The sequence below is a fragment of the Acanthochromis polyacanthus genome, chromosome 19 (assembly GCF_021347895.1).
Source record: "Acanthochromis polyacanthus isolate Apoly-LR-REF ecotype Palm Island chromosome 19, KAUST_Apoly_ChrSc, whole genome shotgun sequence".
NCBI classification, from domain to species: Eukaryota; Metazoa; Chordata; class Actinopteri; family Pomacentridae; genus Acanthochromis; species Acanthochromis polyacanthus.
This window is the reverse complement of record NC_067131.1, coordinates 2,496,564-2,520,355: the sequence shown is the minus strand read 5'-3', so window position 1 is coordinate 2,520,355 and position 23,792 is coordinate 2,496,564. Positions and strand designations below refer to the sequence as shown.

The following is a 23,792-nucleotide window of genomic DNA, read 5'->3' as shown; positions in this document are numbered from 1 at the left end:
TTTATTAACACAAAAGAAAAGGAACAACAGACATTTGACATATTACTCCAACGTTTGCACCGTCCATTTTGCTGCTGGAACACTAACTAATGAAGATTTTTCTCATTTTATCTCATGAAAACATCACTCATTAGGCATTCTTTTAGACTAAAGTCTTATATTTGCATGAAATAATTTCACAAATAAGGAGCCACATTGCAGTGGCGTGGCCAAAGCAGTGAAAATACTTTCACTTTCTGTTTCTTTAATTATATTTTCAGGCATTTTGCCAGGAAAATGTGGGGAAATAGAACAGGGGGACGACATGCGATAAAGGGGACTCAGCGCTTGGAGGCATTTGCACCCATGTGGTTTCCTCCTAAATGCTAATTTTTTCTCTTTTTTGAAGAGATTAGTGCCACTGAGACATGTTTAACTAAGATATGTGCATTGTTTAACAGTGGATCAAGTCTGTGGATGATCGGGGGCAGACCTACTACTACCTGAGAGACGGCTCCAGGTCTCAGTGGAACCTGCCCGAGGTAAAGACCCTTCCCTCCTTCACAGATTGTGCTAAATTAATGGTTGTCAGACGCCGGTTTAATTGATTACCTGTCAGATAAATGAGGTTAGTGGGTTAGGTCATGGAAATGAGCTTCCTCTTTGTGTGTTAGAGGTCTTTATGCACACTGTAAAACAAATTGTTATTTTTACGGTACAATTGTGGCAGCTGTGGTCGCCACAACGCCATTATAAAATCACATTTTCTTCATTTACAGTAAAGAGGCGTCTTCATACTGTTGATTTTATGGTGAAAAAAATGTGCTTCTTTCCATATTGTTTTGCTGTAAAGTTTTAACCTTTAAATACATTTGAGTTTTTGTGAAAATTTACTTTCGCTGGAGTCATTTTTTTGTGTGAATGTTCTTAAGAAACATTTGCAACATTTCTATTTTTCCACCAAAAAATGTTCAAAGATTTTCCAAAACTGTTGAAAATGTGGACATCAGAAGTTTCATAATCCAGCAAGTTTTGCCGGATTTTGGTTTATTTTTTGTGAATGTTCTTAAAGAAAATATTAGAAATTTTACTGATATATATGGAATCACTTTAGCTATTTTTAGGATTTTTTTGTTGAAAATTTTTACTCATTTTTAAAAAATATTTACAAGAATTTTTTTGCCAAATTTGGGGGATTTTTTTTTTTAAATAAAACTTTTAAGGGAAACTTTTCAGGAACGACTGGAATGTTCTTCCTGAAGGTTTTGCAAATTTTTTTGCTGATTTTTTAGATTTTTTTTCAGACAAGGAAACAATATTTTTGGTGCCTGTAAATGAGGACAAGAGGAGGGTTAAACTGTTTTCTTTTAGTTATTTATGCACTCAAACTTCGAGCTGGTGTAGGCAGAAATAAGAAGGAGAAGAAGAAGGAGTGAGAGAAGGAACGATACCGAGACCAAAGCCGAGATGAACGAGATCAATAGACCAGCAAGAAGAAGAAGAGCAAAGACAAAGAAGGAGGAGGAGCTTGGTGGATGGCTGTGGCTCAGTTGGTAGAGCTGGTCATCCAATGATCAAAGGGTTGGTGGTTCAATTCCCACTCTGTCCTAGTCATGTGCTGTTGGACCCGCCTTGCCTCTAGTGCTAGAAATGTAGCCTACCACCACCTGAGTGAGAATGTGTGACTCAATAATGGATCCATTGTGAAGCGCTTTGAGTGCCCAGAAAAGTGCTGTATAGATCTAATCCATTGTTGTTATTATTAAGTTTAAATGGTACCAAAAAAAAGACAGATTTTGGAAATACAACCTCTCCACTGGAAAACCACAGACATGTGCCTGCACTACAAACACATAAACAAGCTACATGCTAACATTTGCTTGTTGCTTCCATGTTGAGTTGATTTTTCTGCCCTGAATCTTGATATTTGGCCATAACATGCTATCCCTGCATCATTTAGGGCACAAAACCAGTTAAAACTCTGGTTTGAGTTGTCTGTATCATGCCTGAAGTGTGTTCTTTTTAATATTTAGGCTAATCTGAGGTGTGTTTTGTCCGTCCAGGTCCATGTCGGTGCCGGTCAGTCCCGGGTGGAGAACGGTGTCGAGTCAGACAACGTGTCGGTGATCAAAAACTGGAGACACACCATGGGACCGGTTCAGCTCGGCTCTGCCCAGGACGAAGGGGTACACTAGCATTACATTATCATTAAAACCAACTCAGACCTGCATGTACACGTACAGGAGGCGTCACACATCCAGGGCGTGTCGGGCGGATTAAACTGAAAGCTTTCCTCAGGTTAGACAGCCAGCACTGCGAGGCTTTTAACCCGTATTTAGCAATTCAAATCGACTGCACGGCCGTCGTATTTACAGAAACAGCCTCGGGACAGAGGCAGAGGGAGGGACGCGTTTGCACAAATCACTTGCTGGTTCCTGGATGCAAATAAGGGCAGTTCGGTTGTAGCAGTCAGGGGTACAACACCTTTGCTCAAGGGCACAACAGGTTCTTCACTGGAGGAGCTCAAACCGAGAAAATCAAGTTTAAGGACACACCTATCCTGAAAGTGTCTGTTTTTGAACATGTGAAGAGTGGAAATAATGGTTAATAGTAAGAATGAGAGCAGTAGAGGTAGTTTAAAAACAGTTTATTTTACTTTCTTTTTGTTTGTAGAGCATTTGGCACATTAAAACACCCCCCAAAAAATAAGAATACATTGAAATAATGCAGCCTTAGAATAAAGTGTTATTTTTGACTGTAGGGTAAACACAACACACTTCCACTGTTGATTACTTACATTAAGATAATTGCTCCTTTAATGTTTGTTTACAGATGCAAATGAGAGTATTATGTCTTTCAGTATGCCATAGGGGATTTTTTTTTTTAATATTCTTTTTATTAATTTTCGATTTTTAGAACAGAACAAAAACAACAAGAACAACAACATCCCTCTTGCCCTCCCCCCCACCCAGCCACACCAGTATATCATAAATGATAGGGTTGGGACAAAGTATCGTTTGGCAATATATCGCGATCCTTGTTGCTACAGCACCAGTATCGGATCGTTTATCAAGTATCGCAATACTTTCAATACTTTTGCATTCCTTTATTTTTTAATGAACACTTTCAGTACTTTGTTACATTCTGTTCTGTTAATGCATTTATCAATCTTAAAAACCATAGGGGATATTTTGACACCTATTTTTATTACTCTATAGATCAGAAACAATTAATTTTTGCCATGTTTTTAGTAATACGATTATATCAATGAACCAGGCTATGAATAATATATGACTAATCCCCTCTATAAAAGCGGAAGTGGAGATTTCTGGCTCAGATTAGATGAAATAAATCATCATGAGAAAACACCCTTAAAAGATTAAAAGAATCAAAAATTGAGAGTTGGACAATATCGGCGTATCGGTATTTGGCAAAAAAGCCAATATCCGACATCCCTAATAATCATAACTGTTTGTACAAAGAAATTCAAATATTGTCTGTTTGTTTTGTTCAATTTCTGGTTATTATGTGAAGTTGTAGTTATTGTCCATTTACTTATAGGTCCCTGTTGAGCTATCTGGTCGCCCGTTGAAGCTATATTTTTGATCCCTTGGTCTGTTTGGTGTATTTTTATGAATTAAAATGTTAAAATCCCCTTTCTGTCGTCCAGAGGTTCGTCCCGACTCACCGCAGGAACACGTCGGACTACAGCAGCGACAGCTCCAGTACAGGAAACTCTCCGGAGACGCAGCACAACGTGAGTTTATCTTTATCTAAAAACATTTTAACTGTAAAGCGCTGTGAGCTCCCCTCGTATCTGAACGCTGCTCTGTGTTTTCCCTTCAAGGCTTTTGGGTTTAGACCCTGGAGAAATCCGTATTATCTGACCTCCAGGTGGCTCCGCTACAATGTGGGTTTTAGTTTTCACCTGAACTCGATCCATAGATAGCTGCGTCTATCTATGACGGGCAGAATGTGTGAATTCACATCACTTAAGGAGCATTTTTACATCAAATATTAAGTTCATTTAAATCCCCCCGTCATTCATACACAATGCTGTCGAAGGCGAATCTCATTTTATGCTGTTTTTGTTTTGTTTATGTGCATCTTTTCAGCTTTAATGTGCTGAAGACAGTTCAGATTTGGTCTAAATGTCATATTTGAAATGCCAAAATGCACTCAAATGGACTAATCTGATGATATTCAACATAAAAATAGATAAAAACCCCATGAAAGGAGCTCTCAGACACAATGATTTTAACTTTTATGAAGTGAGAATAAAAGAAAAATAAAATGCATTTAAAGCAGCCGCAGCTTCCTGATTGGTGAGTTTAGCTGTTCTGTTTATTTTTTGGTGGCTGGCGTCGATAAAGTTTGTTTTTTTTTGCTAATCTTTGGCTTTAAATGAGGGAAGTTGATGATGTTGCACCGTCATGCTTCTATGTGTGACTGTATTGGACTCAACACATCTTTTGGCCTGTTGTCACTCTCATCTGCTGCTGCTAAAAATTGGAATTTCTGACCAGAGAAATCGCACAAACTTTGGATAAATTCATCTCAGTCGCTGCTTTCAAGGGTCTGCTTGTTGACATTTTACTTTTGTTCAGTTATTTAGTCATTCATTCCATGTTTTTGCCATTAGTCAGACTGTTATTGTAGAAAAAAAGTAGTAAAAGAAAGGTTAAATCGATAAAAATATGGAATAAATGGGAATAATTCTAGTAATTGTGTATGTGTGGGTGTTGTACTGCCAATGTGTGGCTGTGAATGGTGCTGAACGTCGTTTGTACACATGACTTAATGACCTGCATGAGATCTTTGTGTCCCTCGTGTCACCACATGCTGTAATTTAGCTTTACATGAAAGAGAAAGAGTCTTCACAGGATTAAAATGCTGTCATCTTTTGCATTTTTAGGTGCAGAACTTGGAAAAAGCTGGAATTCTCAACAAAACAAAAGTGTCAGAGAACGGGAAGAAAGTAAGGTGAGTCGAAAAGTCCCTTTAAACCTTTTTTTTTCCTCGGGTTTGACTCCCATGTTTCAAGTTTGGTGTCATTTTTTGTCTTCCCTAAAGCTCTTTAACCCTCCTGTTGTTCTCGTTTACGGGCACCAAAAAATATTGTTCCTTTGTCTGAAAAAAATTCAGCAAAAAAATTCCCCAAATTTATAAAAATTTAGCATTTTCTCTTGAAAATTTATTTGTCAAGAAATCGCCAAATTTGGCAAGAAATATAAAAAATGATCAAAAAATTTATAAAATTTTCCAAAAAAATCCTTAAAATATCTAAAGTGCTTCCATATATATCAGTAAGACCTCTAATATTTTCTTTAAGAACATTCAGAAAAAACAAATCAACCAAAATCTAGTGAATTTCACTGGATTTTGGTTGATTTTATTTTTTCTGAATGTTCTTAAAGAAACGTTTTTTTAACATTTCTTTTTTTTTCCATCAAAAAATGTTCAAAAATTTCCCCAAAAATGTTGAAAATGTGGAAGTTTTCACTGTAAAAATATATATTTTTCCCCACATTTTCAGACTTTAAAATGGGTCAATTTGCCCCGCAGGACGACACGAGGGTTAATCCTATTTTTTTTCCTTCTGTGTGAGTGATGTTTTTTTTCCCCTATTTCAGGAAAAACTGGACCCAGACGTGGACGGTTCTCCACGGAGGTGTGCTGACGTTCCACAAAGACCCCAAATCTGCTGCGACAGGGGCCTCGGTACGATTTAAAATAAAGATAGAAACCCTCACAGCAGAGAAAAGTGCTCATCATGTGTTCATATGAAGCTGCATTCCTGCTCGTTTTGCCTTCTGCGCACTTCTGACGAGGCTGTGAGGCGCCACACGCAGAATTCATCACTTTTTCTCTTTCTTCATGTTGTGTTTTGAATACTGCAACTTTTCCTCCACATAATTCACACCTCGGTTTCGTGTTTCGTGCCTAAGAAAGGAGAGGAAACGCTAAACTGCAGCTCGGTTGTGTCACCTTTGTGAGCGGTGACGGCGCAGACAAGCCCTCGGGTCACGAGCTGACAGGAGCAGCTTTTGTTGAACAACTCGAGCATCCTGGAATGTTGCAGCGTCGGTTTCGTAAACAGCTGGATCTTTATTTTCTTTTCTCTCTTTTTTTTTCAGAACAAGACCAATCAGATTGTTCCCGAGGTCACGGTGGATCTGCGAGGAGCCACGATCGGCTGGGCCTCCAAGGACAAATCCAGCAAGAAGAACGTCTTAGAGGTGCGTTGGTTTGTTGACACGCAACACGACGCGGCGTTATCTCCGGCAAGTGTGCCGGTGTTTGCTCCGTTAAAGTGCAGAGAAAACATGCTCTAATGCAGAGGTGTCAAACATGTGGCGCGTGGTCCAAAAGTGGTCCTCCAGAGGGTCCAATCCGGCCCTCAAAGTGTAAAAGTTACAGAAAAGACATTAACTGCAGATTGTAAATTAGAAAAACTATAAATTTAAAATCATTTCTACACCATGAAAAATTGTTTAGATCATAAAGTAAAATCTTATCTTGCTCATTCATTGTTGTTTTGCTGTTTTGTGTCTAATTTTTGTTATATTTTGCCTTGTTTTTGTTGTTTTTGTCCTTATTTTTGGCCGTCTTTTGCTGTTCACCCATGTTTTTGTCGTTTTGTTTCTCGTTTTTGTCTTTTGTGTCTCCCTTTTGTCTCACTTGTTTTGGTCCATTTCTTTTGTCACTTTGTCATTTTTTGTCTTATTTTTCGTCTATTTTTTTGTTTTGCTTTGTGTCATTTGCCTCTTTTTGTCGTTTTGTTTCTTGTTTTTGTAATATTTTGTCTTGTTTTTGTTGTCTTTTGTCTTTTTTTTGTTGTTGTTTTGACCACAAAGTAAAAATCCTTTATATTGTTCAGTTCCAGATAGATCTCACTAAATGTTGTGTTCCTTTGTAGACACTCTGTGATCTGGAAGTTGTAATGTGGAAATGATAAACTGAGGCTTGAAATTAAATTAATTTTTCTGCAGAAATTTCAGGTTGTTCACGATGTTTTGCAAAAAGAAAATTCCTTAAATGTGAACATTTTCAGAATGTGCTTTTTTGCACTAAAACAAAGGAAACATTAGGAGTTGTGGTCATTTATAGATTATTATGCTGTGGTTTTACTGGTCAATGAAGATCAAACTGGGCTGAATGTGGATCCTGAATTAAAATGAGTCTGATCTAATGCTTTCATTTTCATCTTTGTAGTGGCTGCTGTGAGTTTAATCTTGCAATAAATTGTGACTGATAAAGTTGCTTCTCTGGTGATGAAACTACAGTTTGATTACTGTAATTGTCTCTCCAGTTGAAAGGAAAGAACGGTGTGGAGTTTCTGATCCAGTACGATACAGAAAGCATCATCAGCGACTGGCACAAAGTCTTAATGGACACCATACGACAACTTGTGAGTCTTTGCATCGCCCGGAACAGATGATTATAAGATAAAAAATAAGCTTTTATTAAACCCACAGAGGGGAAACTTGCAGTGTTACAGCAGCAAATAAGGGTCATTCCAGAACTGGAGGACATTTGGGCTTCAAAATCTTTGTTTAAATATTTTGTCCGCTGTGTAAGATAAACATCTGAACAGTAACTAAAGCTGTCAGATGAATGTAGTGGAGTAAAAAATATATTTCCCTTTCAAATGAACAGAAGCGGAAGTTGAATGCAGTAGAAAATGGACTAAAGTTCACGCACTGCCTCTGTAATGCAGAAGATGCTTCAATTTCTGCATTATTGTTTATTTTAAACAAGTGTTCTGTTATTGAATTATGAATTTTTCAGTCTGTCTCCACTGGAATCCATGTTGTTGTCAGAAATTTCCAAAAATCTTCTGCACTTGAGTCAAAAACAATAAAAAAAAACCACACTTAAAGGACTTTAAATGTGTGGATATTGCCCCGTATTTGTGTTTGATTGTTTTGTTTTGTGTTGATCAGGAGTATCAGGACGTTCACCATCATTCAGACGAGGAGGACGGAGATTTGTACGAGAAGATCGGAAACACGGAGCGAGACGATAAACTTGGAGCCGGAATGGACAAACGAAGATGTAATTTAACTACATTTTACTTCACTGGGAAAGCAAAGCGTGTCTGGTTTAGCTCTGCTTTGAATGACTTAATCACTTTGACCCAGTTACATATATAAATGAGTCCCCATCAGAGCCGCAGTTACAGTTTTAAAAGCCGCTGTTGCTTCTTTAGCCTCCAGGCCGAACGTCACTCACTCATCCAGCTCTGCAGGAGAAACAGACCCCAAGAAGGTCCGAACCAAACTGATGAAGTTCCTCATGAAGCGTCCGACGCTGCAGTCTGTCAAAGAAAAGGGCTACATCAGAGGTAACTTCAGCCAGATGCACTTCCTCCCCGGCTAATTTGAATAGAAGCAAATGGGGAAAAAAATCAGCTCGAAATACCCCCGTTTCCTAGAAGTTTCTGGTTAGATGCAAATTTACCCTCCTGTTGTCCTCAGTTATGAGCACCAAAAAATATTGTTTCCTTGTTGGACAACGCAAGGGTTAAATACAAACTGTTAAAATTACAGCATTTATCAGTACTGGAAACTATACAAGCAGAAAAAATGGCTGTATTTTGATCTGAACATCTGCGGCATTCATGGTTCCATCAGAAACACTCAGCCAAACCAAACTTAACATTTCACGAAAATCACTTTTTTCCAAACTAATTTAAAAATTGCCAAAAACAGGCCATTTGCTCCAATAACATTCTGTAAAAAACTAAATATTTTGGGATTTTTGGTGCAACCGTGAAACCAGGATTGGCTCGGCTGTGACCAACGATCATGCGACAAAAAAAAAACAAAAAACGACTTTTTCAGCTGAACAGGGTTGAACTGCAGGCTGTGCAGGAGACAAATATGGGCACAAATGAAAAATACAAGCAGTAAAATATCTTAAATATATAGAATCACCATTTTTCACGGTATTGAAACTTGGAAAAAGGTTGAACTTTTTTTTTGTCAATTTTGCACATTAATTGCAATCCAATCATCCAATAAGTACTAATTTCAGTATTTCTTTCTGATGATTTTTGCCATCATAACTATGTCATACTGCATAGAAGACATTTTTAAGTTCTCTCTACTTTTAGTCATGGTTATTCTGCTTCCATAGAGGTGCAGGACTTAATATTGCAGTGAAAAATGGCCCGACAGTGAGTAACGATAAAACCATTTTGAGAAATGAATGTAGGGGTACTACAGAAGAAAAACCGCCAGACAAAGAAAGTGTCAAGTTCTGTGGAAGTTTCACACCTAAACTGATGATTCATTCATGCTGCTGTTTCACTGTATGTGTTAAAATGGTTACTAATATATTCAGTGTTTTTATCTTAGACTACTACTAATAATGCTGTTGTTCTTGGCAGAGAATGTGTTTGGTTGCCATCTTGCCACGTTATGCCAACAAGAGAGGACCACGGTTCCTCGGTTTGTGGAGAAATGTGTTAGAGCAGTGGAGAAGAGAGGTAATAAACCTGATTTATTATCACCGCTGGGGTGTTGTTTCTTTGTTTGACATCCCTGTTGACCGACTGCTGTGTTGATTTCCAGGTTTAGACATCGATGGCCTCTACAGAGTGAGCGGGAACCTCGCTGTCATTCAGAAACTACGCTACAAGGCTGATCACGGTAAATCCACTCACTTCACAACAATTAAACTGCAGAATTTAGCTGATATTTACACAAGAAAGTAAATCTACCGACTGCTGCGGCTCCCCTTAGAGTGACTGTATAACCAGAGTGGCGACATGACGGGTCCAAAAAATTCTGGTCACGTGATCTATAGGCGCCATTTTGTTTCCAATTCATGAACGCTGGGTTTCCCTGTTAACGTTGTTTACACCGCAGAGAGTAATTCTAGGTCTTTTTCGCTTCCTAAATACCTGAAAAATGACGGGCTGTTGTGCCTTTGGGTGCACAAATCGGTCAGAGAAGGGATTCCAGATGTTTAGATTTCCCAGTAATAGTGAAAGAATGAAACTGTGGGAAAATAAAGTCCAGAGAGTGGGATGGAAACCGACTTCATCATCGTTTTTGTGCCAGGTTAGTCCCATGTATGTACTTTCATGTTATGATGTATGGGTGAATGACAGTTAGAAAAGTTTGATGTGATTTTAGGCAGTTGTGGTTTTTTTGACTTTGACCATTTTCATGGATGGAGATGCATGAAATACGGGCCGCTGAAGTTTAACAGGTTACCCCGTTAAACTTCAGCGGTCCGTATGTGCAAACGCATTTTGCTAAATTGACCGAAGCTGCAAACGCGATGATAGAAACATTATACACCCATGGAAAGCTTAGATTCTCATGAATCCGCCGGTATAAACCACTTTTAGATGTGATTACCACAGCGGATAATATAAACACATTTGTCCAACAAACAGCAAATAACGTAAACAGCACAACTCACCTTTGAAGGCTCAAAACTAGTCACAGATGAAAATATTCAACAAAAAACGGCCATAATCCAACCTTGGACATCCAGACAAAACAAGCCAGTAAAATATTTTGTCCAAAACATGTCTTGAAATCAGTAAGCAATCCACAAATAGCTAGTTTTCGTGAATGTGCACCTCGTGCTGCGCGTCCCATATTGAGTGAATGGAAACAAAATGGCGTCAAATCCCCAGTTGTCGCCACTCTGGTTATACAGGCACTCTAGCTCCCCTTAGACAACAGCGCCCCCTGCTGTGTTGTAACGCCTCATGTTGTGTTCGAACAGAGGAGCTGGACCTGGAGGACGGTCAGTGGGAGGACGTCCACGTCATCACCGGAGCCTTGAAACTGTTTTTCCGAGAACTTCCCGAGCCGCTTTTCCCATACAGCCACTTTAACAAGTTCATCTCCGCCATCAGTGAGCACAATTTACAATCCATAAATTTGATTTTAGCAGACTATACCTCCCATTCTACGGATAAACATTTGTGTATTTTCTAGTCATGATAATTTCTTGAATCTTTTCCCTTCAACTTTTGGTCTGCTTTTGTAGGAATTCCTGATTACAACACAAAGCTGTCTTGCATTTATGAGCTGGTCAGATCCCTTCCGCCTCCAAACCATGACACCATGAAGCTCCTTTTTGGACATTTACACAGGTTTGCATCACCTTTTGCAACTATCTTTTTATATTTCCATCAAATAATTTTATACATTTTGCAGTATTACATGAATTTATTGAATTTTATTCGTTTAAGTGACTTCAGAATTGGGCTGCACAGTGGGGTAGTGGTTGACACTTTCGCCTTGCAGCAAGAAGATCCCTGGTTCAAATCCTGGCCTGGGATCTTTCTGCATGGAGTTTGCATGATCTCCCTGTGCATGCGTGGGTTTTCTCCGGCTTCCTCCCACAGTCCAAAAACATGCTGAGGTTAATTGGTTACTCTAAATTGTCCGTAGGTGTGAATGTGATTGTGTGTCTGTATGTGTAGCCCTGTGACAGACTGGCGACCTGAAATGTCGCTTTTCTCACCTTTGTTTCATTTCTGTGGCAGGGTCATTCAATACGGAGACGACAATCGCATGACCGTACAGAATGTTGCAATCGTGTTCGGTCCGACGCTGCTCCGTCCAGAGATGGAGTCGTCCAACATCGCCATGCACATGGTCTTCCAGAACCAGATAGTAGAGTTCATCCTGAACGAATACGAGCGTATCTTCCACTCCAGCTGAAGCGGTCGCGAGCAAACCTGAGCAAACGTGCGCTCAAGTTGTTTTAAAGTGCCAGATGTACGTTTTGCATGCACATCATCAGCTTCAGTGCAACGAATAAAAGCAAACTTGTAAAATAAGACAAAGGGGCCTTGAAGTTTAACCAGACTAGATAAAAGGATCTTCAGATGCTGAGGATTTCTGCAGGAAGTTTAACCACAGTTTAGTCTGGATTTCTCCATAGGAGGCTCACACTGTTAGAATTATCTTTGGCAGTATTGTAGGATTGGAAGTGGAGCCACACAGGTGCAGACAGGTGTGGTTCCGTTTCCCTTCTCAAAGCTACTGAGCTTGTTTCTTGGGTGGCAGAAGGACTGTATTAAACTGCTCTCACTCCCTGAGACTTTAGCTGTCGAAATCTCACAGGTCACTTTCTTCAGATTTTATCGTTTTGTTTCATTTTTGTGTTTCTTTCTCTAAATTCCTCCTTTAATAGAACCCAAGTCAAACCTGGGTGACTGCATTAATGCTCTTTTTAAGAAATGATCCACGGTTGCTTCTGTCTTTATTTTAGTTTAAATCTTTGTTTTGGATTTAAAGTTACAGTATATCACACGTGGCAATAACTGAGATTGTTTCTAATATTGTGTTTTCTTTTTTCAGCCTCACTTTTATGCATTGGATTTTATTGTAATATAGAGATGTATAAAAAAATAAATATTAATACCAACATCTTGCTGTGAAGTAGACGGTGACATAGAATACTTGTGCAACCTATAGATTATTTTCCACTGAATTGTAAAACACCATTTTTCAATCATGCTGTACTTGAAGAAACTGTATAATAACAACATAGGATTATAAACTAGCGATGCGTTTTTTTGACAGTTGCCAGTAAAATCAGTCTGACCATGACACAGAAAAATGGATATTAGAAGAGATATATGACCTGTAAATAGAAATAGATGGCATATTTATGCTGAAAGTTGGTGAAAATGCACAAGTTATTCCATAATAAAATAACTTTGTTTAAAAATATCTGCCTATTTATTCTTCTTGCTCATGGAAATGTGTCTTTAAATTATTGATACACACACAACTGAGACTGTTTATTAAAAGACATTGCTGCTATTTACAGGAACATATTAGAGATTCTCAGCAGCAGAAGAAGTATGCAACAGAAAAAAATGCTCTCAAACTCGATTATTACCAACAAAATGTACAAAGAATATCAGAAATAAAGCAGCCATCACTTACAAAGTGCTACATATTTATCATTCTGAAATTATTACTGCTGTACACATTTTAAAGATTGACTATGTGCTTTTTGTATAAATTATCAACCTGTTAACAACCTGTTGTGTAGCTGTCAAATAAATACAGAGTAGGAGAAAATGTCTTTGTAGTATTATTAGGTATTGAACACCTTAAAATAGTGACAATATCTTTACTAATATATTTCACTAATATGTAAATCATTTTATTTCCAGGTGGTGCTTTTTTTTGGAACATATTCAGATCTTTTTTGTAATCAGGCACAATTCATTGCAATATTTTATTTTATTTTATTTTTAATTTAAAGGGAAAAAACATGGTTTTGTCTTGAAGGTTTGATGCTTTGTTAGACTTTCTTCAGTTCACTTCTTGAATCTTGAATCTTGTTTTAAGTCCGTTGGTAAATTTGTGTTGCTAGCCGGAACCGTTTGAGAGGGTGGACTTACTTCCGGACTCTGTCAGCTGTTAGCACCGCATCGACTGCAATGAGTTTTGAGTGGCCCTGGCAATATAATTTCCCTCCGTTTTTTACGTGAGTCGCATTTCTCTGAACTCTATTTCAGATAAATGTCTTTAAACACATTTGTTAGGCTCCATTATGTGGATTTTTATGAGCCGAAGCGCTCGAAGATGTTTTGCCAGCTAGCATAATGTTAGCAAGCTAACAGGCTAACCGACACAGATTGCTAGGGAAGTGGATATACACCCTAGCTTTCTAAAGTGTATATAACAGCTCTTTTTACTTTATTCAGCGACTCATTAAGGCTCCACTTCGTGGGAAGATATAAGGCAATTTACATGTTTGGAATTCACCATCCTGTGTTTGACTTTAGAGAATTTACCTGTTAGCTCTTAGCTAGCTGTTTTGATGGGATGTGCTAACGTTAACTTAGTTGTTAGCTGACAGATTTACCTCACAGTGTTTCTTTTTCTTGTAGCTGATCCTCCAAAATCACAAGCTTATGTGTAACATCCGTTGGGCAACGCCAGGAAATTCTCAGTGCTGATATAATCTAATAACAGTCATGATAATATTAACATTCAGGCGATAAAACCAAGCAGGCAAAACGCAAAAAATATTAACGAACAACCATAAAATAACAATAATAATAATAACTGTATTTATATAGCACCCTTAAGAACAGCGTTCACAAAGTGCTTTGACTGTTAAAATATGCAAACACAGAGATAATCAACAAGCTATATGAGACAAGTCAGAGCAGTCAATTAAAATAAACAGTAAAAATTACAATAAATTCAAAGAATAATTAGCTAGGTTAAAATTAGAAGTCAAAAGTAATAGAGAATTAAGAATTAGAGAGACAACATAACACCAAAGAACCAATCAGGTAAAAATAAAACAAGAGAGAACATCTAAAACATTCAGGACATAATGCAGAATAAAACATTAAAATTAGTTAAAGCTAAAAGTAAACCTCGCATAAAAGCAGGACTATAACAATGGGTTTTTATCTTTATCATCATCACAATGCAAAAGATACAAAACTAAGCAGACAAACATCATAAAAAAATAGAAAAACTGTAAAATATGCCAAAACAAAAATAAATATCCACAACAAAACCAGATGAATGAAAATCTTATAAAAGAAATTGTCAGTAATGTTTTTTGTATTTTTAAAGCCACTGACAACACAGACAACAATCAGACTCAAGCAGAGTTAAGCTGATGTCTGGCTGTGTAAGGCTTTTAAAAGAAGCAATAAAATCTTAAAATTAAAACTAACCGACAACCGCGCTTTACGTTTCCTCCTGATGTCATCCTGGACAGGCTACAGCCAAATGTTGACACCAGACAGAAGCAGCTGGCGGCGTGGTGTTCCCTGGCTCTGTCCTACTGCCGGCATCACAAGCTCTACACCCTGGACGTCATGGAGGCTCAGGAAAGCCCCGTGTTCAACAACAAGAAGATAGAGCGTATCCTAAAAGTCCACGTGGGATTCAGTCAGCTTCGTCCGAGATGCTCTTATTAATTATTTATTGCTACACGCCTGTTTAAACTCCTTACATATTATGATTGTTGAATTTAGATTGGGTTTATAGCCTTCCTGCTTTGATAGGATGTAACATTTCACCCTCAGGATGTTAATGATGACACTTTTTGCAGTCACGGTAGGCGTGAAAAGCTTTTCAGGACAGTAAAACCTCTGTTGCTGCAGGGAAACCTCAGTCTATTCCCATTTTATTCTGAGGTTTCCCTGTTGGTTCAAGGCTGAACCAGGCGTCAAAACATAACCGCCATTTTCAGATTCAAACTATCATCGAGACATCAAAGTGGGTATCTGTGCTCGTGTGACATTTCATTCCTCTTTTATTTGCCCTTAATGGAATTCCAGGAAAGCTGTCAATCGAAGCAATTCAAGTTGTGTTTGAAGAGCTGAGGAAAAAAGGTGCATTTTATTCTGTTGATGTTTATGCCGTGCTTATGAGCAGTACTCCACAGGGATTATTAACGGTTTTGTTACTGCTTTTGTGTGTGTGACTCCAGGGAACCTCGAGTGGTTGGACAAAAACAAATCTCGGTGTTTGGTCATGTGGAGACGACCAGAGGAATGGGGAAAGTTAATATACCAGTGGGTGAGTCATCACACTACAGCACTCACACAAACTGCACTTTTTTTGTCATTTATGGGGCCAATAGATGTGAAGAGAGAAGAATTGAAATATGTTAAATTTGAAATCACTGCTACATGTTAAACCTCTAAATCAGGGGTGTCAGACTCATTCTCGTTCAGGTTCCACGTTCAACCTAATTTGATCTCAAGTCGGCCGTACCACTAAAATCAGAGCATAATAACCTGTAAATAACAACAACTCCATGCTTTTGTTTTAGTGCAAAAATTTTCACATTAAAGGAATTATCTTTTTACAAAACATTGGAACTGAATGATAAAGAATTATACTTTATGATCAAAACGACAAAAGTCAGACAAAAAAACCAACAAAAACGTGAGACAAATGACAAAAGTCTGACAAAAACAAGACAAACTATTTCAAAAATGAGGCACAAAAGAATAATGAGGAATTTAGTATTTTACTTTAGGATAAAACAACTTGTCATGGTATAGAAATTATTTTAAATTCACAGTTTTACTAATTCACAGAAGAAGAAAAACCCCTTTCCATACACTTGTCAGACATTTAAATAAATGAATTACTGAGTTTCTGCAGGAACCTGACTTCCTAAAAGTCACATAAAAGTGAGATCAGGTTCTCGTAATAGATAGTTTTCCCTGAAGAATGCCAGTTTCCCGCCCCTGTGTCCGGATAACTAGGTTTTTATCTACTTGTACTGAACAGACAAAGTATCTCTGTGGCAGCAGAACAGCACGATTAAATTACAGATCACTAAAGATGTTGCACCCTGCGCTGATAGTAATGATAATTCAAGGTCTGACTGAAGCAAAAGCAGTCACAGAGTAGCCTCCCTGGTTTTAATAGTCAGTTTCCACATTTGAACATTTATGAGGCCAGAGTTTAAAAGTAAAAATCAAAGTAATGGTGGTAAAGTAAAGTCAAAGGAGGGACAAATCTGATTACCCACCTGTTTAATGTGTTTTTTGGATGTGCATTTGCATTGGTATAGATGACAGTCCTTATTTTGGTTTCAACAACTAAAAGAGAAAAGATCTGCAGTCCAACAACATTTCAATCTAGCAAGACAGCCAAAAAAGCACAAAAGGGAAGACGAGAAAGACAAAAGCACAGCATCCTCAGAAATCTGCATAGCGCAAACATCATGTACCCAAACTCACACAAATTGTGGTGAAGTAATTACGCTAAAGCCGCCATGCTTTATCAGCTAGATCTTCCCTCCCAGACATAGTGTGTGATCTTAACACCTCTATCCATTCTTTAAAAGTGGATTAGGTAGAAGATTTCTAGTCCTGTAGAGTTATCCCAGTCGCTGTTGTCGTAGCTAAACAGCACCGTAATCTGACGTTTTTACATTTTAACAATAAACTTCAGGAGAAATGTGTATTTCCAAACGTACTGCTCAAAAAAGAAATGATCTAATCCCGTGTGCAGCTGATTTTGTCACAGTCATAGAACACTTTTTTAAACATAAATCTTCAACTTGTGTAACTGTTCTTAAGTTGAAGTTTTTGGAAAGAATTCAACAGGATCTGCGTAATATCTCATAAAAAAACAACCGTGACTGTGTTTTATTAGCATGACAGGATCGTGGTGCAATTCTGATTATCTTACGAGGTCTCCTGATCCGGGCTCCATGCTTTGCCAGCGCGTTTCGAGTTTGAAAATTGTGTAACCCTGATTTATTTATAGAGTTTCGATGCACCTTTGCGGCGTCTGATTTGCAGAAATCTCCAGAATCCTGAGTTAATATCGCCAAAGCATCTGAAGCCAACATCTCCCAGCACAACCCCCATAATATGAATGCCAGACATGATCTATTCAATCCAAAAAAAATATCTCTTCTTATTTATTATTAGCTCCTTTTTATACCATATGCAGGATCTGCTTGCAAAATCGAGCTCGGATTTAGTTATTTGTTGTACCTTTCTCCAAGATTCTCTGGCTGTAGAGGAGGAACTGGGCTCTGTGTTTGTGTAAGAACTGCTCTTCTATTTCCACCCGCAGAGGGATCATAGTGGGGGGTTAAAGGATTTTAGCCGCTGACCTGCTTTCTGTAATCACTGAATGTTTGATAATCTGATTTCTGAGGCTAACCTGGTCTGTGTCCGTATTAAAGTTAACATCTGTGTTTTTCTGCTCCAAGAGGTCGACATTTCCATCCTTATTCCATGAAAAACGCTCACTTTATTTAACGGATACCGTTAAGTAGAAGCAGATGTGTAATTAAATTCAAATAAACGCCTTTAAAGCATGACAGATGGTGTAGATGAAAGGTGCTGGGGCACATCTGTCTTATAAACGGTATGCAAACTACAGCCCAAAAACCTGCACACGTTTTTTGTACGTCTCTCACTGCAAACACATGATGTAGCTGTTCACCTCTGTACACGTGATCACCGGCTAATTAACAAAATAAAAGTCTGACGTCATGCTTCGTGAGCGTGATTTAGCGTGCTTAAAGAAGATTTTGATTTATTTTTTGCGATTTCCTGCCTTTTTGGAGTTAAAACAACAAGTCACAATTTAGAATTTTATAAAATATTTTTACTTTAGAGACAAATTAAAAAAAGAACAACAGCGACACTTTGAAATCAAAATAGGCCAACAAGAAAAAAAGAATGTCAGTCCAATTTCTAATGAATGTTAAAGAAACTAAATTAAAGAAAAAATAGTGTAAACATTTAAGAGGTTGAATAAAACATAGTAATAAACAAGTATTTATTTGTTACATTAATTGCTTTACATTCAAAATGTTTATTACCCCACTAAGAAATATGTTTTGGGGCAGAAATTTGAATGTAAACAAAGAACAAGCTGACATTCTAAAAGGGGAGATTATTTTTCCAGAGAAAGAGTTTAACTTTCCTGTTGTCTTCACTGATGGGCACCCAAAAAAATATTGTTTCTTTGTCTGACAAAAAAATTCAGAAAAAAAAATCATGAAATTTCTGTAAATTTACAAAACCTTCAGAAAGAAAATTCCAATAATTCCTTTAAAGTTTCCCATAAAAGTTTTATTTTTAAAAAATCCACCAAATTTGGCAAGAAAATTCTTGTAAATATTTTCAAAAAATGAGTAAAAGTGTCTAAAGTGATTACACACACACACACACACACACACACACACACACACACACACACACACACACACACACACACACACACACACACACACACACACACACACACACATATATATATATATCAGTAAAATTTCTAATATTTTCTTTAAGAAACATTTTTAACATTTCTTTTTTTCCACCAAATAATGTTCAAAGATTTCCCAAAAATGTTGAAAATGTGGACATCAGAAGTTCCACTGTGAATATATATATATATATATATATATATATATATATATATATATATTTTTTTTTTTTTTTTTTTTTTTTTTTTTTTCCACATTTTCAGACTTTAAACGGGTCAGTTTTGACCTGCAGGACGACACGAGGCTTAACTGAACTCTAACCCCAATTTAGAATTCCCAGTATGTTTATACACAAGAAAATATCTGATTAGCATCGGTAAAACAGCAATGTCTTAACAGTTATTTACTTAGCTTTTCTACAGATTAACTATGAGTCAAAGCATTTTTTTCAAGCTTTTTCTGTTGTTTAAAGAGTTGTTCCTTGACTGCCAGATGAAAACACTAGATATATTTTCCCAGTGAACATTATTCTTTTCTCTAACATTTTAGGTTTCCAAAAACGGCATGGTTAACTCTGTGTTTACACTTTATGAGCTGTCCAACGGTGATGACACAGAAGGAGAAGGTACGGTACCGTTCAGGGTGCTTTTTCAAACAAACTGATGAATGTTTTTGTTGTTTTAAATGTTTTCACTGAGAATAAACACAAACAGCCAACATTTATTATGTAGAATAACGATTGGACAGAGTTTTATTAATAGTTTTCCTTCCTGTTCTTGTTTTTTTGCATAATTTTAAGTATTTTATCGGCTTATCGAGGATTCAGAAAATTCAGTGTCATGCTAAAGTTTTTCTGTTTGGGTTGAAGGTTTTACATAATAATAAATACTGCATGTTTTACATGTAAATGGAAGTACTTTTCTTATTTTTTCTGTTAAATATGTACATTTGAAAACCATTTGGCAAAAATGTTGTCCGTAAATCATCTAAAATAGTTTATCTTCTAAAATAATCCAGAGAAAGGGTTTTATTTAATTCATTAATTTTATTTTCTCAGTTCTAGTATGTCTTATCTGTTGTATTTGTTTATTCTTTTCTTTTTTAATCTTGTTTTATTGCAGTATTTTGTATTATTTTCGTCTTTTTTGCGTGATTTTATATAGGAATGCACAATAATATCATACGGTTCAGAAAATAACACTTGTTAAGTTGTTTTTTGTTAATATGAGCTCAAAGATGAAACTTTTATGACAGCTTCATTTTTCTGTTACTTCAACCCAGATGTTCAGAGATTGTTTAATCTGCTTATCCAATATTGCAAATTCTGAATCAATGACATAATGAGCAGTAACTGAGTATTTCAGGCTTTCATTTTTAGGAACTTCTGAGTTGTTACACAAACATAAACTCAGGTTTCAGTGTGTACAGAAACATGTTGAAAGTTTTTTTATTTAGCTCAGAAATAGCTCACTATATCAAGCTAAGTTTTCACAAATATCTTTTGTAATTTCCATTTGTTATAAAAATTCCAATCGAATCAGAGCTACTGAGCAGAAACTGTTGTAAAAGTTTGACCATTTGAGACGGAGTGACTCATCTGGATGTAATAATAATTCCTCCTGCATCCATCGTGTTAATGATGACAACCAGCTGTTCACTTACTGTCTGTTCTATCAAAGACCTTCACATCTGCATTGGTTGTGAGGTAATCATTGTTGTTTACTTCATCTGCTGGTGCTCACGGTGTTCTGGCTCTCGGTTATATACAGTAATTTAGCTTTATTCTCATTGTGCATTCTTCTGCTGCTCTGTAATCCTGTTCTCCAGACTTCCACGGTCTAGAAGAGTGGATGCTGCTGCGCTCCTTGCAGGCTTTACAGACGGAAGGCAAAGCGGAGATCATCACCATGGATGATGGAAAAGGTGTCAAATTCTTCTGAAACGGTGCTGGAGTCACTCTCACTCTGTCCGGGAACCCTCATACTGTACCCTTTGCAGGCAAATTTCAACATTTAGCCACTTAAGGCTACTCAAGGTGCACCTCGATGTCCGGCTGATGGATGCTGGTCCTGTAATTGTTGTTGCCTTTTGGTTCAAAGCCTTTTTCTCACTGGAAGAGAACCAATATCATATCTTTAAATGTCTGGGGGAAAAGAGCATTTTGAGGTGACATTTGTTGCCATTTAAACATGCAATGAGTCTATCAGGGGACTAAATACTATATGTTTGAATACTTCAGGGGAAATCTCCCCGCCGGCTGTAACTTTACTCCTTTGTTGTAAAAATGCAACTAGTTTTGTTCCCATTTTCTCTGTTAACAAATCTACTCTGTGTAATTAGCTGTGGACCTTTGCTCGCCTGTTGTTCCTCTGTTCCTCCATGCAGACATCCCAAAGAAATCCCGGAACACAACACCAGAGGGACTTTTTATTTTTATTTCGAGAAGTAATACTTCCAGAAGAGGAACAGCACAGAGACTCAGGCCAGCCCTGCTCCCATCAGCTGAGTGTAATAATAGTGGACTCCATGTACAGTTTGCTGTCTTCATATTATTGTGCAGTAGCTCCTGTGACGCTCCTGTTCTCTGTCTATATCCAACCTCTTTTTTTCATATCCTGTAGGAAAAATAAATTAGAAATTTCTTAAATCTTCTTTGTGTTTTTTCCCTTCTTTTCAATAAAAAAATGTCTCGTTGAATGACATGGAGATGTTGTGATGTGCTTTGCGGCTGCTCTCTGGATGTTTCGCTCACATGGTGTGCTGTATGTTCCGGCCTGAGGGGATGGTACAGCTCCGGGGAATCATGTGCATGTTTGCTGATAAAAGCTCTCATGTGCGCTGCAGGGACAGGTGGGGCCCAGTGTGGCCTTGGCTGATAATGGTGTCCTGTTTCAGCAGCAGCAGCTCTAAGCAGTGTAGCCCCCCCTGCAGGAGAAACCAGAACATTCACCCCCTCTGGGCTTCGTATCTCTTTCATTCAGGCTAATCAAATGACGACAGATAGTAGTGAAATGACTCATTCGTGTCTTAATTCTACGAAAAAGGGGGAGGAGCTGTTTTTATTAATGAATTAAGGGACAGGACATCCTGTTCTTCTACGTCAACAACATGAGCTGTGGCACCTGTTCACCTAATCAATACAAGCAAATTCCTAAATGATCACTTTATTGATCCTCCCTGAAAGTTTCCATTTTTTCCACATTGATGCCACTCACCCTGATTTGGATTGTAAAGATATTTCAGTTATGTTGCCGCAGTAAATCAAAACAGAACCTAATGAAAGTTGTGGTTTTAAAGAGCATTAGTCAGCGAACATTCCTCTAATCAGAATTTAATTACTCCCTCCGGATGTTCCTCTCCGAGCGTCAAAGCGGCGAAGGGGGCGGAGTTGGAGAGCGCGCAGCCCAGAGCGCACAGGACGCACAGCCCTCCTGAGCCTTGTTGATATTGGCAACTCCGTCCTTTCACGGGAGGTTATGGCTGGAGTCTTTGCAAGGAGAGGAGAGAACAACGCGGATTATCTGACAGAAACGATGCGTTAAAGTGCGCAGTGCGTTTATTTGGAACGTTTTTACGCACCAACTGCGATGAGTGAGTCCGTTTATTCTTCCTTTTCCTTGTTTTCTAATTGAAATAAACTTCCACAGTCGGTCATAATTGCAGGTGGTGGCATCTCACGTGTTTTAGAGAGGCATGTTTAATCTTGTCTTAGCTGTTATTTTGTGGTCGCTGCCTCTAGATGCGTTGACATCATGGAAAAGTAACTTGGAGCGTAAAGTAACGGTACTCTATTGTCCTAATGTCGTTTCCACATTTAGGCTCTAAATCAGGAAGGCGCTGAACCTGCCACAATGTCTCACGCACAAGTTGAAATACCCGGACGCGGTTTCCCAGGCCTCTCCATGGATATGACCGACGACTGCTTGTCCCGGGTCCCATCCGTGCTCAGGACGCACGGCTTGGGCGCACGGAGGAACTCTTATGGGCTCCAGAAAATTAGTATGGACATCGATTCGCCTCTATACAGTGGCGCCCTCTCCAAAGCCTTGTCCTGGTCCGCTGAGAATATCCTAACGCTAGCCGAGTCCAGAGCAGAGGACGAGAAGACGGACGACACCTCTGCGTCGCCCGTTTCCAGCCCGGGGACCAGCTCCAACACCCCCCCACGCAGCCAGGAGCCCGACGCCGGGTCCCTCGGCGGGAAGTGGGAGCCCAGAGCCGCCGCTCAGGACGCCAGCTCGGACTCTGAAAATGAGCTTCACAGCAAACAGCACAAGATCTTGTCCCGCATCACGTTTGACACCCAGTGGGAGCAGGAGGAGAAGGAGGACGTGGAGACCAAAGCGGTGGCGACGTCTCCTGATGGACGGTACCTCAAGTTCAACATTGAGCTTGGAAGGGGGTCTTTCAAGACGGTCTATAAAGGACTGGACACGGAGACCACAGTGGAGGTGGCCTGGTGTGAGCTACAGGTAGGATGGCTCACAATTCACTGTAAACATTCCCCAAATGCACTGAAATGTGAATGGGAAAGTCAGCACACATTTATATTTAGTTATTTTGACTACAAATTTGTCTTTAAAACAGCTGTAAATTGATATTCAGAAGTTAAGTTCAGTATTCTGTGGATCTCTACATCAAAGTTGCATTGGTTTCCAGCCAAAGTTTACACTAGATCTCCCTTTCTAACCTTCAGCAACATACCCAGGTCACATACGCTGATACTTTCCCCTGCTTTCCTGCCCCACTCTGCTCCAATTCCCCTGTCAGGGCATCAGGGTTGATGTGAAGCAGCTAATCTACTACATATTATGCCTCCCTGACCTTGAGTTGGGTTATGTCAAACCCTCGCATGGTAACCCAGGTCATCCTGTTAGCAGTCAGCTCCCACTGAACCACTGCCTGCCGTGATCCCCTCTAATCTCTGTTTTCATTTCCAACCGGTGACCCCATGGCTCTCTTTAGTGTCTCACGTGCAAAACCAGCAACAACCGAGAGCCAGCAGGTCGTTTATATGTAGCTCTGATCAGCTATCATCACTATTTGTGTGTGAAAATAGAGACTTTAGTGGTCTGATATGTTTCCATCTGGCCGGATCA

The 23,792-nt window shown here is 38.6% G+C and overlaps 3 protein-coding genes across 6 annotated transcripts in view; all 3 read left to right on the top strand.

Annotated features, from left to right (window-relative positions):
* Positions 1–12,692, top strand: part of arhgap27 (Rho GTPase activating protein 27) — a 35,787-nt gene extending 23,095 nt beyond the window's left edge. For 2 of the 3 annotated variants that reach the window (XM_051939740.1, XM_051939741.1), the window contains exons 4-18: positions 441–521; positions 2,043–2,165; positions 3,650–3,736; positions 3,827–3,889; positions 4,895–4,962; positions 5,613–5,700; positions 6,117–6,218; positions 7,292–7,390; positions 7,926–8,037; positions 8,192–8,326; positions 9,374–9,472; positions 9,558–9,635; positions 10,729–10,860; positions 10,996–11,101; positions 11,498–12,692. In XM_051939740.1, the coding sequence (XP_051795700.1) occupies positions 441–521; positions 2,043–2,165; positions 3,650–3,736; positions 3,827–3,889; positions 4,895–4,962; positions 5,613–5,700; positions 6,117–6,218; positions 7,292–7,390; positions 7,926–8,037; positions 8,192–8,326; positions 9,374–9,472; positions 9,558–9,635; positions 10,729–10,860; positions 10,996–11,101; positions 11,498–11,675 (1,551 nt within the window). In that variant the 3' untranslated portion in view covers positions 11,676–12,692. The remainder of the gene's footprint in view (positions 1–440; positions 522–2,042; positions 2,166–3,649; positions 3,737–3,826; positions 3,890–4,894; positions 4,963–5,612; positions 5,701–6,116; positions 6,219–7,291; positions 7,391–7,925; positions 8,038–8,191; positions 8,327–9,373; positions 9,473–9,557; positions 9,636–10,728; positions 10,861–10,995; positions 11,102–11,497) is intronic. The other variant, XM_022191382.2, reaches the window with a different exon arrangement.
* Positions 12,693–13,328: 636 nt separating this feature from the next.
* vps25 (vacuolar protein sorting 25 homolog) lies at positions 13,329–21,344 on the top strand. The gene is made up of 6 exons (XM_022191387.2): positions 13,329–13,461; positions 14,719–14,864; positions 15,284–15,337; positions 15,436–15,524; positions 19,243–19,318; positions 20,521–21,344. Exons 1-6 carry the CDS (start codon positions 13,415–13,417, stop codon positions 20,631–20,633), a joined length of 525 nt encoding a protein of 174 aa, XP_022047079.1. The 5' UTR covers positions 13,329–13,414; the 3' UTR covers positions 20,634–21,344.
* A 684-nt stretch (positions 21,345–22,028) lies between these two features.
* Positions 22,029–23,792, top strand: part of wnk4a (WNK lysine deficient protein kinase 4a) — a 57,182-nt gene continuing 55,418 nt past the window's right edge. The window contains exons 1-2 of one of the 2 annotated variants that reach the window (XM_051939738.1): positions 22,029–22,284; positions 22,512–23,165. In XM_051939738.1, coding sequence (XP_051795698.1) covers positions 22,545–23,165 — 621 coding nt within the window. In that variant the 5' untranslated portion in view covers positions 22,029–22,284; positions 22,512–22,544. The remainder of the gene's footprint in view (positions 22,285–22,511; positions 23,166–23,792) is intronic. The other variant, XM_022191381.2, reaches the window with a different exon arrangement.

What these genes read in the sequence shown, in the direction of transcription:
- vps25 (XM_022191387.2), top strand. Translation starts at nt 13,415, where the DNA reads ATGAGTTTTGAGTGGCCCTGGCAATATAATTTCCCTCCGTTTTTTAC. An exon ending in TGAAGAGCTGAGGAAAAAAG is followed by an intron (nt 15,338 to 15,435) that starts GTGCATTTTATT and finishes GTGTGACTCCAG; the next exon opens with GGAACCTCGAGTGGTTGGAC. An exon ending in TGATGACACAGAAGGAGAAG is followed by an intron (nt 19,319 to 20,520) that starts GTACGGTACCGT and finishes CCTGTTCTCCAG; the next exon opens with ACTTCCACGGTCTAGAAGAG.